This window comes from Vipera berus, assembly GCF_964194415.1.
Source record: "Vipera berus genome assembly, chromosome: 2".
Classification (NCBI taxonomy): Eukaryota; Metazoa; Chordata; class Lepidosauria; order Squamata; family Viperidae; genus Vipera; species Vipera berus.
In genome coordinates, this window is record NC_138203.1 from 25,564,943 (window position 1) to 25,580,372 (window position 15,430).

General features: G+C 37.0%; 1 protein-coding gene across 2 annotated transcripts in view; it reads right to left on the reverse strand.

Moving 5' to 3' along the window:
• PLPP1 (phospholipid phosphatase 1) overlaps positions 1 to 13,591 on the reverse strand; it is an 80,208-nt gene extending 66,617 nt beyond the window's left edge. Inside the window, exon 1 of one of the 2 annotated variants that reach the window (XM_081317113.1) lies at positions 12,622 to 13,591. In XM_081317113.1, the coding sequence (XP_081173239.1) occupies positions 12,622 to 12,679 (58 nt within the window). In that variant the 5' untranslated portion in view covers positions 12,680 to 13,591. The remainder of the gene's footprint in view (positions 1 to 12,621) is intronic. The other variant, XM_081317114.1, reaches the window with a different exon arrangement.
• Positions 13,592 to 15,430: the final 1,839 nt, after the last annotated feature.

Below are 15,430 nucleotides of genomic sequence, written 5' to 3' on the forward strand. Positions count from 1 at the left end.
TTTATATCAGGGTTCTCAAGCTGCATCTTCCTAAAATGATAATTACGTTTATGTGACCTCATTGCATGAATAAAATAAAATAATACTCAAAAATCTAAGCTTAAATACTGGTAATATTTTAAAAGAAAATTGGAAACCCTTTGTAAGTTGTTTGCATCCCTCCAGGAAATCCCTACCCATGACTTGAGAATAATGTTTATTAAAAAATAATGTTTATGGCATAAACTTTATGGAGCAAATCTCAGCTAGCTGAAGATATATAGTACCCACTAAGCCAGGGGTAGGCAACCTTGGCTCTTTTATGACTTGTGGACTTCAACTCCCAGAATTCCTGAGACAGCCATTCCACAGCCATGGCTGTCTCAGGAATTCTGGGAGTTGAAGTCCATGAGTCATAAAAGAGCCAAGGTTGCCTACCCCTGCACTAAGCTATAAAATAAGTTAATCATGTCATGGTTTAACCCGGGGTAAGCAACCTTTTTTCTTTTACAAAGCAAGCTTGGTATAATTATATTTTTAGAATCAAAACTAAAACATCTCAAAATAGCAAAAATTGTAAAAAAATGTTTGAAAAAGCCTTTTCATTAATATGCAATTTTTGTTGGACCTTATAGAATAGAGTTTACTTTTTGAATTTGGACTTTTTCTAATGGCCCTGCCCAGCCTAGTGTATTCTGTCTGTATGTAATGATTTAGCGTCAATCCATATTTTAAAGTCTATTGATTTTCTCATCTGAGACTTTTTATGAACTGGAAAATAATCCACTTGTTAAAGAAGTCATTTCCCTTCTTAGAAATTATACCTAGAGTTTGTCAACATTGCAGGATCCAATCTGGGTCAGTCACCGGGACCAGAGATTTTGTCTTCTGAGCTTTTGGACTCGTGCTGGAACCCCCCATCCTCAGGGAACTTCTCTCTCTCTCTCTGAAGATTGGCTCCAGCACAACCCCAAAAGCTCAGAAGACAAAACCTCTCGTCCCGGTGACCGACTCAGATTGGATCCTGCAACATCATCCTGGGACATGCAGATTCACCTTCATTTGTCAACATTATCTATGGTTCAGCAAGCTTAATGATACCACACTAGTCTTCCAATCTGATTATTGTAAACTGTGATAAGGAATGTCAGTTGGCTCAGGAATTCTGGGAGTTGAAGTCCACGAGTCATAAAAGAGCCAAGGTTGCCTACCCCTGATTTAACCAATGCATGCATTTGGCACCGCTGGAAAAATAATCTTTAATTACTTTAATTTCTTGTTCAATAATAGAGCAGAAACAAAACAAAACAAGCTTGTCCTTAAACTTCATTCCATCAGTTAAAAGTTTCATTCACCAATTTTAAAAATCTGTTCTCTGGATCCATATGACTTTCCTGAAACACAGTTCACCATGTAATAGTGAATGTGTCACTGAACAGCCAATTACTGCTTAGAATGATAATGAATACATTTTAGCCACTATACTACGTCTTCCTCAATTGTCCTCTATTCATTGGTTTAAACATAAAGCCTTTACAAATATCAAGTTACCATCTTTTATTTATTCTAACACATATTTTCAGTGAATAGGTCTTCAAACATTATCAATTTCCTATACAGAAAAGTAATCTGTATAACAAAAAATACATATTGGACTTACTCATGACAACAACACTAATGTGATTTGTTTCACTCTGTGTTCATGCACTAAGTTCCAACTGCTTGTGGTTTCCTAGAATATGCAAGCATCATAAATACTAACATACTAATACTAATATGTAATCATTCTGAATAATAATCTACATAGCTTTATCTTGCATACCATTTCCTACACAGATTTCATGAAGTAGTATTTTATATCTTATTTAATTTAAACAATGTAAGAACGTAGTGGTCAATATTCTCATCTTTACCATAAGACAAAGACTGATACAGATCTCTTTGATTAAATTTCTAATAACCAAAGTTATTTTCTTATCTTCTTCCCATCTATGTAACATAATAAAGATTGGATGACCTCAATAGTAATAGTTCAGAAGTTAAATCCAACAACTTTATTATCCATTATTTAATGTATTCAAGCCAAGACAGCATATACATTTATTATAAAAAGCTAACTACTAAAATCAAACCTATTAGATAAATTTAATATAATGTAATTAAACAAGAATAAAAATGTTTTATAATATTGCAAATATGTAATCTAAAATGTCTGTAAATGCTAACATTGCAGCCTTTCCAAATTACAAAATATAAAGAATAGGGCAGGGAAAATTTAGGATTTGATTTCCAAAAGCTATTGCAGAACATGAAGGCGTAACATCTTTAGGCAATAATTTAAAGCAGCTGTGTTTTTTTCCTGGCAATACATAATCCAGGGAAATAACATGACTAGTCTAAGGTATTGCAGGCAGGTGTCAGATTCATGCTACAACATGAATTGATTATCTATTGAACCCAAAGCACTGCACAGCCCTATGGCTATTGTAGGAGGGGAATGTACTTCCCCTTCATTAAAATTATCCTAACTATCTCAAATATTCTCTGAACTTCCCAAGTATGTAAATGATTTACCAAGTCAAACATAATATAAACTAGCCAATATCTTTGAAGTCAAAGCAATGTAAAGCTTAACAAATAACTAAACAATAACAAACTGTGCCCTAGGTGGTCAAAACAGCTAATAGGCTATATAATTCCTGTATTAGCACCCAAAAATATTGCTAAGAGGTTATATAAAGGGCAATTTACCAGCTATTCTGTAAAAGAAGAAAATGGCCCTGCAAGCACTAAGATGCCAACTTAATTCAGCTCCATTAAAAATAATTCAAAATAATTCAAATCTGTTTAAAGGGAGGGAACAGTTTCTATCAATATCAAAGCAGCACAGTGTAACAATATTGTTCAAAAAGCAATTTAGAATATGCCACTCCTCAATGATTCATCTACAGCAGGATTTCTCAAATGGATTTCAATTCCTAGAATTCCTGTTGGCTAGGGAATTCTGGGAGTTTAAGTCCACGTGTCATAAAGTTGCCAAGGCTGGGAAACCCTGACCAAGAGTAACTCCACAAATTAAATCATTTTTACCAACTGACATTCCATATCACAGTTTACAATAATCAGATTGGAAGACTAGTGTGGTATCATTAAGCTTGCTGAACCATAGATAATGTTGACAAATGAAGGCGAATCTGCATGTCCCAGGATGATGTTGCAGGATCCAATCTGAGTCGGTCACCGGGACGAGAGGTTTTGTCTTCTGAGCTTTTGGGGTTGTGCTGGAGCCAATCTTCAGAGAGAGAGAGAAGTTCCCTGAGGATGGGGGGTTCCAGCACGAGTCCAAAAGCTCAGAAGACAAAATCTTTGGTCCCGGTGACCAACCCAGATTGGATCCTGCAATGTTGACAAACTCTAGATATAATTTCTAAGAAGGGAAATGACTTCTTTAACAAGTGGATTGTTTTCCAATTCATAAAAAGTCTCAGATAAGAAAATCAATAGACTTTAAAATATGGATTGACGCTAAATCATTACATACAGACAGAATACACTAGGCTGGGCAGGGCCATTAGAAAAAGTCCAAATTCAAAAAGTAAACTCCATTTTATAAGGTCCAACAAAAATTGCATATTAATGAAAAGGCTTTTTCAAACATTTTTTTTACAATTTTTGCTATTTTGAGATGTTTTAGTTTTGATTCTAAAAAAAATAATTATACCAAGCTTGCTTTGTAAAAGAAAAAAGGAATGAATCATTTTGAACTCTGTACAAAACAACTGTCTAATGGTGGAAAATATATAGATTTATTCTTCCACATATGACTTTGTGTGGGAAGTAAGCTCAGACAAGTAAAAATACAAGTTTTATAAGAGCATTACTGCTTGCTTTAATTCCCAGTGTAGAATACACTGCCTAAACACTTTGCAGTATGTGAAGTACCCAATGAAACCAATACCAAACAGTTCTGTTGGATATCACATAAACCATCCATTCCTTTGGCAGGGTTGATTTTCTATATCTTACAAGACTGAAAATACTTCCAGAATTTATCAACTCTGTCTTTCAAACTATGTCATTATTAGATTGTGGAATGAACCAAACTGTAGTGCATAGTTTAAGCAATAAGCATGATATATTTTAATAAAACGTATTTAAACACTGATAAATCCAAAGGTAGCAAGATCTCCAATAACAGACAGTAAAAATATATCCTGAAAATACTTTTTAAAATGTGAAGGGTAGTTTCATTCTTATACACAGACACAGACACACACAGAGACATACAGGCTCACCAGATGGTAAGTAACAAACAAAAGCAAATATCAAAAATGGAGCTAATTACATTTTCAAACTTCTTTACTTTTCTGTTTTCCCCTTGGGAATTTGGGGAAGGGATGATTTCCAATTCTTTTTGGCTAAAAAGATATATTATAATTAAAAATCACATTCATATCTTTAAACAATATTGTTCTTCCCAAAATCACATTAACTAATGGTATTAAACAAAGGGAAAAATAATGGAACAAATCCACATCATATTGTAAACTGTATACTTAAAACGCATGAAGAACTAATGTCAACTAATCTCAAAAATATTCTCGCAGGAATTAATTTAACATGAAAAAGTTAAATTGTTGAATTACCCTTAGATTGATAAAAAACATATTTTTTAAAAAAAAACTTACAGTAACTGATTTATTTGAGGCATTCCAACTGTTATTTTGAACCTCCTGTATATTATTGATATCCATCTTAATGATATCCTTTGTCTATTAAAAATATTATAAACTGAGAACCATCCAAAACACATTTTCATAGTTGATAGTAATTCAGAAATTTTATACCGTATGCTGATAAAGCAACTAGACCAAATTGTGTATTTTTGTCAAACATGATATCATTGGATGCTTGGTTTTTAAAACACGTTGATAAAACAGAACAGCTGTCTCAGAAGGAGACAATAGAATAGAAAATAATGTGACGTATCTACTAGTGTTGTTATATTGGTAGTCTGCAACTGACAACCATTTCTTTAAGTGACCGTTGAAAGTTACAACGGCACTGGAAAAAAATGACTTAGGACCATTTTTCACACAATCATTGCAGCATCCTCCAGATAATTCATTTCATCCAGGATCTTCTGAAGTTCTTGTGCCACCACCTTCTCAATCATCTTCTTCTAGAAAAGGAAGATGGAAGACTGGACGAAAATTGTCCAGAAATGTAGAGTTCAGCAATGGCTTCTTGAGAAGATGCACCCACACCTCCTTATAAGCAGAGTCAGGAACACCTCTTCTGTTAAGGCAAAATTCACCATCATTCAAACCTATTCATATGTCACCTCCAGAGTGGCCTTGACTAGTCAAGATCTAATTCCGTTTTACCAGGGTTCAGCTATAATAACAATTAAGGGCTTTCATCATAACATGTGCCATTTTATTCCTATTTTATCTGATTGCTAGGGATAATTGCAGAGTTAATGATTACATATCCACTGATTATTTTTCCCACTATTGAGTGATAATGCTATCTACTCATAACTAAATTGGTAGAAATTGTGCTGCAATGAAATATGCTGCCCACATTTGGTCAATTATCTTTCGCTGAGAAAATAATTGATCAACTCTCTGCATATTGCAGGATTCATTACACTAGAGGACTATCCAGCCTCTGAAAACCTCCAGAGAAAGTGAAGTCACTGCGTATAATAACTTATTCCATTCATTGATAGCTCTTTCTTTAAAGAATTCTCTCTAATGTCTAATTTGTATTACATCCTTTTAGTCCCATTAGTTCTGGTCTTACTTTCTGGAGCAAGTGAGAATAAATCTGAAGAAGTGAAGCCCACTTGAAGTAGCTATTATGTCCCCTCTGAACTTCTCTTCTGCAAGCTAAACATTCCTAGATTTTTCAACCTTTCCTTGTATGCTTGGTTTCTAGTACTTTCACCATTTTGATAGTCCTTCTCTGGATTTGCTCCAGATTATCAACATATTTTTTAAACTGTGGTGTGCAGAACTGAACACAATATCCATGTGAGGTCTGACCAAGGAAGAGAAGAGAGAGATAATCACTTTCCTTGATCTCATCATAACACAGCAAACTCTCAATGCAATGGACCAAGGGGGGGGGGGAGCAGAATGTCCATCAGATCCAAATAGCTTTTACACAGTCATAAAACAAGGAATGGCATCTCATAGATGCATATTTTAATAATTTTATACATGGGATTTTTTCCATGTGTATTTTTCATATTCTACACATATACATGACAAATGGCACTTCTACACATGGAAATAAGCATACTATAATCAGATTTTGTTTGTTGCAGCTGACAACCACTAAACTGATGTCTATTTACTATATTTCTTTTTCTTATACATGTCTAATCACCAGCTGTAGCTGTGAAGCCTTTAAAAATTCAACACATTTCTTACTTCTGTAATTTTATACCATAAGATCCCAGAATCTTATGATTCATAAGTTAACAAAAAAGGTACTGTCATTCAGTCAATGAGGAATGGGGTACTGCATCACTCATCTACAAACATAGAGAAATGTCAATGCTCAATTCTGCATTATATCAGAGATTAGAAGTCACAGGATCAAAGCATTTGGTAGTGACTTGAAAAAGAAAAAAGTTAAATTTAAGATAATGCAAGATATACGTGAAAGAGGTGGTCTTAAAGTGCCGAATCTTAAATTATATTATGAGGCTGCAGCTTTCTCATCAATTAGTAATTGGTTTAATTTAACAGAAGGGAAATTATTGAATATTGAGGGGTGTGATTTGTTATATGGCTGGCATGCTTATTTATTGTATGATACAAAGGTGGATAATGTTTTTAAGACACATGTATTAAGGTATGCCCTGTTGCGAGTTTGGAAAAAATATCGATATAAGTTAAGTTATAAAATAACAATTTGGGCAATACCCAAACATGCAATAGAAAATATAAATGTGGGATTTAAACATGATGTGACTACATATAAAGAAATCGTTAGACTGGAAAGGAATGTATGGCAATTAAAGCCATTTAATATTTTAAAAGAGGGGAAAACAGTACAAACTTGGTTTCAGTATGGCCAGATACAAGCTAGATAGAAAGAAGATCAGAAAATTGGCATCTCGATATCAGGTGTAAATTTGGTAAAACAAATTAGAGATCAAAATCAAGCACATATAAAAAGGATATATAATGCATTGATAGAAATAGATTCTGAAACAGAACTTGTTAAAGATTCTTTGATAAAATGGGCCCAGAATATTCAAGAGCCAATTACGATGGATACTTGGGAAAAAATCTGGGTCAGAAATGTAAAATTTACACAGGCACAAAACTTAAGAGAGAACTTTTATAAAATGTTTTATAGATGGCATTCAGATCCTAAAAAATTAGCATGTATGTATCCAAATTATCAGCCTAAATGTTGGAGGTGTGGTTGTGATGATGTAACGTATTATCATATATGGTGGACTTGTAAAAAGGTTAAAGCTTTTTGGATTAAAATTTGGTGGAATATGCAGAAGATATTTAAGAAAAAGATAAGGTTTTCTCCACAGTTATTTTTGTTGGGTATTATTACAGATTGTACTGTGATAGAGACTAAATTGATGTTGCATTTAATAACGGAAGCAAGACTTTTGCTATCGCAATATAGGAAGAAGGAGGAACTGCCTACTATAGAAGAATGGACTTCGAAAGTTTCAAACTTGGCAGAAATGGCAAAAATCTCAGCATATTTGAAAGAACAATCGCAACAGAGATATATACTGGAGTGGAGAAGATGGATTGATTATATACAGAATAAATATGGGACTAAAAAGTTTCATTTAGCATATGAATGAGTATTAGTATAATTATTATTAGAATTATAAGACGTGTTATTATTTAGTTACGTTTAAGGGAGTTAAAATGCAATTGGATTTGAAGTTTAATTATAGTTATTTAGCATATTTTAGTTTAAGTTTGTTAAAGGTAATACCCTGTATTCAGCTCTGGGAAGTCGGGGGGGGGAGGGGGAGGGGGGGAATTGGGGTTATGTTTTAAATGTATTGGATAATGTATGTTATGTTTATGTTTAAAAATGTATTGTAAAAGTTTGAAACTCTTTATTAAAAAAAAGAAAAGAAAAAGAAAAAAGAACTCCAGCATTTTCAAATAATCCAGTTTTTCTCAACCTCAGCAATATTAACGTGTGGAGACTTTGACTCCCACAATTCTGTGAATTGAAATCCATATATCTAATGTTGCTGAGGTTGAGAAACTTTGGCTTTCTTACAGTATGTGTTTGTCAGGATGGTAACTTCAGTGCTAAATATTTTTCCAATAGCCATGAAAGAAAATCATAATCTTAGTTAAATTCTGCATTTGTAGCTTGTATGATCTTGTATGAAATCTAGATGGAACTAATGCACTTAACCCCACAAAACTTCACAGGAGAATCCACACAGAAGACAGTTTGGAGCGCTGCTTCCCAATCCTCTTTTCCTAAACCTTTTTACAATCTGAATCACCTTTTATTATGGATACATTTCAGTATATGAATTATGATTTGTCCCAAGTATACTATTTTAATCACTTCACAACTAAGAGCCATACTGATTCAGTTCTATTCTAGCATTATTTTTGATACTAGAATTACAGGAAGTGGTCAAACAAATCTGAACTGAATTTAAATTACAGCTATGGAATTAAATACAAGTAAACCCAAATGAACTGCTCTATTAGCTCCACTAGGAAGAAAATTACTTAGAACAATGAAAAGGGATATACTTTGGAGTTATACGTGTTTCAAAAAAAAATCTGCAAGTTGCTTCAGACCTTGCATCAGCTTTTCATTAAAGCAGGCATGACTTTTTCCATCTGAGATTGAAAAAGATTGTTGCTTTAAGCGGCTCATTCGATGCATTACAGATGTAACTTATCCTTTCTGAAGCTTACCTAGAAGCCCAAAAGAGGTATAACTTTAATTATAAATGCTGTAACTATTTTCTTTTTAAAGCTATCTATCTGTCTGTCTGTCTGTCTATCTATCAACTCCCATTCCCTTTCTGCAGTTGAAGTTATGTGGTTCTACATTTAGGAACTATGACTCCAAATGCTTAGTCAAGATTTATGATTTCTTCTCAAGAACTCAGATCAAATTATCTGATCAGCAAAACCTGTCAAGAGGATAACATAGTTTATAAAGTGATTTACTACTAAAGAAATTATATTCAACACAAAATGATCCTGAACACCTCATTTAAAACCCTCTATTATTGCTGTAATCCATATATCATAAATTATGAAACTTTCATTACTGTGATAGAAAATTTCCAGACACTTTGAAGCCATGGTGAAAATAATAATAATAATAATAATAATAATAATAATAATAATAATAATAATAATAATAATAATAATAATCATAATCATAATCATAATCATAATAATCATAATCATAATTTAATTTTTATACCGCCCTTCTCCCGAAGGACTCAGGGCGGTGTACAGGGCAGTACAATAAAATACAATATATAAAAATTAAAAGAAATATTAAATACAGTAGCCCAATTAAATAGATTAATACAAAATGTTAAGATAGCCCTAAACCCATCAGACCAGGCCGGCTTGTTCAAATAAATGTTTTTAGGTCACCTAAAAATACCTGTAGGGTGGGGAAGGAGGTTGCAGGTTAATCAAAATTTTGGGAAAATTTGAAATGTATCCAATATTTGTGTTACTCTTCATTATTCTAAGTTCATTTTTCCTCTTTTAGAACATTATATGTAGTATCTTTGTTTATGCATAAACGTTCTAGGTTGCCGAACTCCAGAATGACTCTGGGTAGCTTCTCAATTAAAAAGAACTGTCTGATATTGGGAAACAGTCGTCCAAAGGAAATAAATAACAAAGAATGCTCCATCCATCCCTCAACTTCAAAGGGCTTTAACCTTCACCAGGCATGTCAAATTGCCGGCCCGGATGCATTATGCCAAAACTGCGCCCACCCCATTGCCAGCAATGGGGGAAAAGTCACAATACGTTGTGAGTTTCACATGCCTGACCTTCACTGACCCAAGGCTTGGAGGAAGTGTCAAATTTTTAAATCTTGTTTAAAGAAGAATATGGTGGGCTTACAAAGAACTGGGTGATGCTATTTCACAGGGCAGGTATAGTCCCAGAGGAGGAGTGCTTCCTACATTATGTTAGATGACATTGTTGAAACTAACAGACGCGGCTTGTTTCAAACAGGACGGACATATCACACAGGAAATAGATAGCTCTGATAACTAGGACTTCTAAGACTTTAAAGATAATAATCAGACCGTTGAATTACACCTGGAAGCTTACTGGCAACCACTGCAGCTACCAGAACAGGCCTGATACATGGGCATAGAAAGGCATGCCCATCACTGTTTGCGCATTTGAATTTTCTATCAGGTGCACATTCTGAGTGATCCTCAAGGGAGCCTCATGTACAGCACATTTCAATATTATATCTACAAGGTGACCAAGGTATATCTGACTATACAAAGTCTCCAAGGCCAATACTGGATACAGCTGGTGCACAAGTCTGCAAGCTGCCACCTGGTTTCAAACAGGTATCAGAATCCAGGAAAATCCAAGACTTCACAGAGTCCCAGTACAACCCCATTCAAAACCAGAGGCAGATGATCCCAAGACTGCCATTTGGCCTTGCTTGATTCCTTCCCATCTAAACTAATTTGGTTCATTCATACAAGTATCAGATTTGGCATATTTGTACAATGTAAAACTATAATTTAATTAGATAACTAAATTGACTAATACAATGTACTTTTAAATATTTGTTTTTTCCTACAATGGAAGCAATGAACCTCAGTCAGGAGCAAATCCACTAGGCTCTAGATAAGCAACATGTGATCTTGCTTCAATCTTTAAAACACATCAGACTAAATATATATATTTTAAGATGTAAGAATCTGATACAATACACAGCTTCTGAAGACCCAATCCTGAAATAATATTCCAGTTCCTTTATGAGTTATTAACTTGGAAGAAGAAAGTTTCCTCATCTATTCAACAACCATTTTGAACTAAAATTGGTCAATTAATTCAATTATCTAATTAAAGATTAACCATATCACCCTATAAAGTATTTATCTATTAAAGAATGGTTGAGAAAGTTACTATTTGAAAATGTTATGCTATATTTCAATAGATTTCATAGAAACATTCATTCTTTGCTAAACTTATATGGCGTGACACTTTCCCATCCTTTCCAGAGAAGTAAATTTTCAATTACTCTAAAGCAGATATGTTGTTGGTCCAAAATCAATTATCTCCTATTTAATGGATATGAAATAGCATAAATGAAACAAATCTCCATCAAGGCCTTTCTAAAACTATCAGATGAGTCTAACAGAACAGTGGACTGCCATCAATACACTGCCCTTACCTAAAGTAACATTTATAAATATTTAGCAACAACCAAAGCTAGTAGTTCAATATTACATCCGCTGAGGAAAATGTCAATCTAAAACTAGATGCTTCGCAGTAACAAAATTTAAGGGTAGACAAGACATATTTTTAAGGTTAGGCTTATACTTTGCTAAATACATATGTACACATTTTGATTACATTATGATCATTCTTCATACTGCAAAAATGAAAAAGAACTACCGTCAGCAAATAGTGATATAGTATATATATTTTGTAATCCTAGCCCTAAGAGTAGCTGTAGCCACCCATAAAAAATCCATTAAAAGGTGTATTGTAGGACAATAGTGTGCAACTTCATCAATTATTTATCCCTTTACATAAAAGTATGTTCATATGAGAGGAAATCAACTGCTTTCTTTCGAAACTCAGCTTACTAAATGTACATCAATTTTCCCCTGTCTGATACCCACCAAATGCAATTGACTTCACTGGATGATGTGGATCTCAATACACCTGGAGGGCACAGGTTGAAGCAGCATGCACAAAATGTAACTGTGATTTTCCATCTATCAGCACATCAAGGTGGTTTTTTTCCCCAACTCTTTCTCTGTACACCACTCATTCAAGCCATTTGTTATATTAGCCAACTTGAATAACCCTGATTTAAGCAGAATTCCAGTGACCAAGTTTATCTAGGTGAGAGATTGGGGGGGTTGACGCAAAGCTAGCCAGTAAGCAAGGAGATGAACAAGATGAAGGCAAAGAAAGCAGCAGACAAACCTAAAATGGAAAAAAAAATGCTGCATTTATTAACCCTTTTCCAAACCCTCCCCAAGCTTTTCTGCAAGGCCAGAGATGCAAGGCAAAGATTAGCCTGTCACCATGCAGGGGAAAGCAAAAGTACCCCAGGTACACATTCGCTGCATATGTACGTGTAGTAGGCATATAAAAAAAGAGCGTGGGAGATAAACCTTCCACACCCCACCCCACGATTCATTCAGACGGTCTACCCATTTTACTGCCCAAACACGTACATATGCCTCATGGATTCCCGGGGGGGGGTAACCGCAGGAACACAAGCTGAGGAGTTGCCTCAAAAGCCGGCCGGGGCAGCCCTGGCAGCCACCAGAGGGGCGCGTCGGGTGGGCAAACCGACAAGTGCGCAGCAGTGGCGCATCTCCTCTCAGGTGCCCAGGCGCCTCCCCTTCCTGCCAAACCCGAGACATACCTAGGACCACACAGACCACGTCCAGCACCACATAAGGGAGCCGCGTCTTGTCAAACATCTCGGGGCTGAGGTGGTGGCGGCGGCGGCGGCGACGGCGCCCTTAAGCGAGACTCGGTGAGGACCAGAGGGGCGAGCAAGAGAAACGGGCTGGGAGCCCCAGCTCAGCCGCCTCCAGCCACAGGGCCAGCCGAGGCGGGCAGGAAGAAAGGAGGGAACCCGAGCGCGCAGCTTCTCCGCCCAATGGCGCTGCCTGACACCCGAAGCGCCGCCACTACTGCGGCTCGGGGGAGGATGGGTCGCGCTTTAAGGAGGGGGAGGGCCAGAAACCAGGAACGAAGGCGGGCGGGCGGCGGCAGGAGCAGACTCCGCCTCCTTGGGCGCACACCCGCCGCGTGCCCAGAAGCCCAACCTCCCCTCGCCGCCGAATTGTTGAAATTGAGGTAGACCCCCCCCGCCACGTACGTCATAAGCATTTGCTCCGCCTACTTCCTGTTTTCTTTAACCTCGAAGCTGATCGGCTCTCCTACTCGGTGCTGCGAAGATCCAAGCAAGATCGCGGATCCACGCCACGCCCCTCCCTCCCTCCCTGCCGGACCGGGTTGCCTTCATTCATTTGCTCTCACGGGCGCCGTGTGGTTGCTTGTCATGTCTGATTTATTTATTTTATTTTATTTTTTGCCCTGCTTGCTGGAAGAGGTCACGAGGGTTTCGAGAAGATTTTCTGATTTTCAAGTCTCTCCTCCTGCATTTTTAGCTTCTGTTTTCTTAATTATCTTGCTAGATTCGTTTAAACTTTAGAAACGGGGAGGCTTTTCCACGTGGAGGGGGAAACGGAGTAGAGAGTAATTATTACCAGATGCTTTCACGAAATATTAGGCACTCTTGCAAACAAACAAGTCTAGGCGGATTTTTAAAAGATCTGGAAAGCTGGTTTAGTCTGTTGCAAAACAAAAGAGTGCGCGTTTCAAAATCATTAGTGGTTGTTTGCTCAGAAATTAATCTTACTGTGCTCTGAGGGTTTCCTAGGTAAATGAAACTAGGATTAGTTTCTAACAAATTAACGGTGGTGTCAAAATGAATAAATAAATAAGCTAGAAAACTGGGTGATCATTCTCCAGTTGTGATGTACTGTAACTCCCATTAGCCTGAGCCAGCAGAGCCAAAGCACTTTGGGATTTTAATTGCAAGTATCCAGTTACATTTTGGGAGAGATTTCATTAAGGGGCATTAAGACTTGGAATTGGAAATAAAAAAAAATCACATCCATATAGCATAATTGGTCATCGGTATCATGCGTGTGAAGAAATGGAATTTAATTCAAGAACTTGTAAATCTTAATAAAATGATTTATGTAAAGGCCATAAAACTAAAGGGACGTTAACTATCTGAAATAAACTAGCATTTATTTTGCTAACTTGGTAGAATCATATTTGAATTTAATTAAACGAGAATTTTTTCTATCCTGTCTCTTAAAAAGGAACACAAAGAAATAATGTGGATGGATAGTATTGGTCCTTGATTTCAGATTTATTTTTATTCTTTTATGATTTTGGAGAAAATCTCTTATATGTCATGAAGAGTCAACGTTGGCTTGATAGCACATAATCCGTATTCATCCTGAAACTCTTTGAATATGATTTATTTATTTCTTAACACTACCTATCTTACTTATTTTTTTATTTAATTTTATTTAATTCCATTTATATCCCGCCCTTCTCTGAAGACTCAGGGCGCCATTTTGTTTAGCACATGTGAGAGTTTGGCCAGTTTGGATTTTGAATCAGTTTTGACTCCTACTGTAGCAACTGCCTGGACTAATAATCCCTGCAGTTCAAATATCTGGAAAAGCTTCTGTTATATATTCAATGTTATATATATTCAATGTTATATGTTTTGCTTATGGTTAAACTTGACAGCCAGCTGGGCATCAGCTGAGCCTCTCCTAGCAACAGTATGCTATTGGTCCGGCCGTTTTTGGTGGGATCCTTGAAGTATGTGGATTGGCCGGCGGCTAGCCGGCAACTGTATATAAAGAGCGGAGCTGTGGAGAGTTCCCTGTTCCAACCACAATAAACCTTAGTTCTAATGCAGCGTCCTGTCATCTGTGTCTGACGGTCAACCCACAATACACAACAGTGGCGACGAGGGTGGGATACTGCTTGAGCTGAAGCACTAGCTGAGTCACAAGAGCTGAAGCACGGACTACGGGAAAGGAGGGAAGAGTGAACTCTCCCGATTACATTCCTTCCCGTCAAGCAGTGACCAGACCAGAATGACGCAAATTGGACACGTACGCGAATTTGACGTCCGCCACCCCGGGCAATGGGAGTCCCATCTGGGACAAGTCGAGGGGTATCTCTTTGTTAATAAAATCACGGAAGATCGGGTGAAAGCAGCAGCGCTGCTATGCATCAGCGGGCCAGCCGTGTACGACGTGGCAGTCGGGTTAAGCATCCCAGATCCAGTCTCGGCACTGCCCTACGCTGACCTCGTCGGCAAGTTGACCCAGCATTTCATGCCGAAGAAATCTGAAATCTACTGGCGACTCAGATTCATCCAGAGGAACCAGCTTCCCGGAGAATCAGCTATGGACTTCGTGGCCGCCGTATGGCAAGCCGCCCGAATGTGCAGTTTCCCCGACCTCGAAGATCGGATTCGGGACAGAATCGTCTTCGGTCTGAGCGACGATCACCTCCAGCAGAAGATAATCACCAAACCCACCCTGAGCCTGTCAGAAGTCATCAACGAAATTATGGCTCAGGAGGCGATCAACGAAAAGAACACGCTCAAACACGATGACAATTCGAGT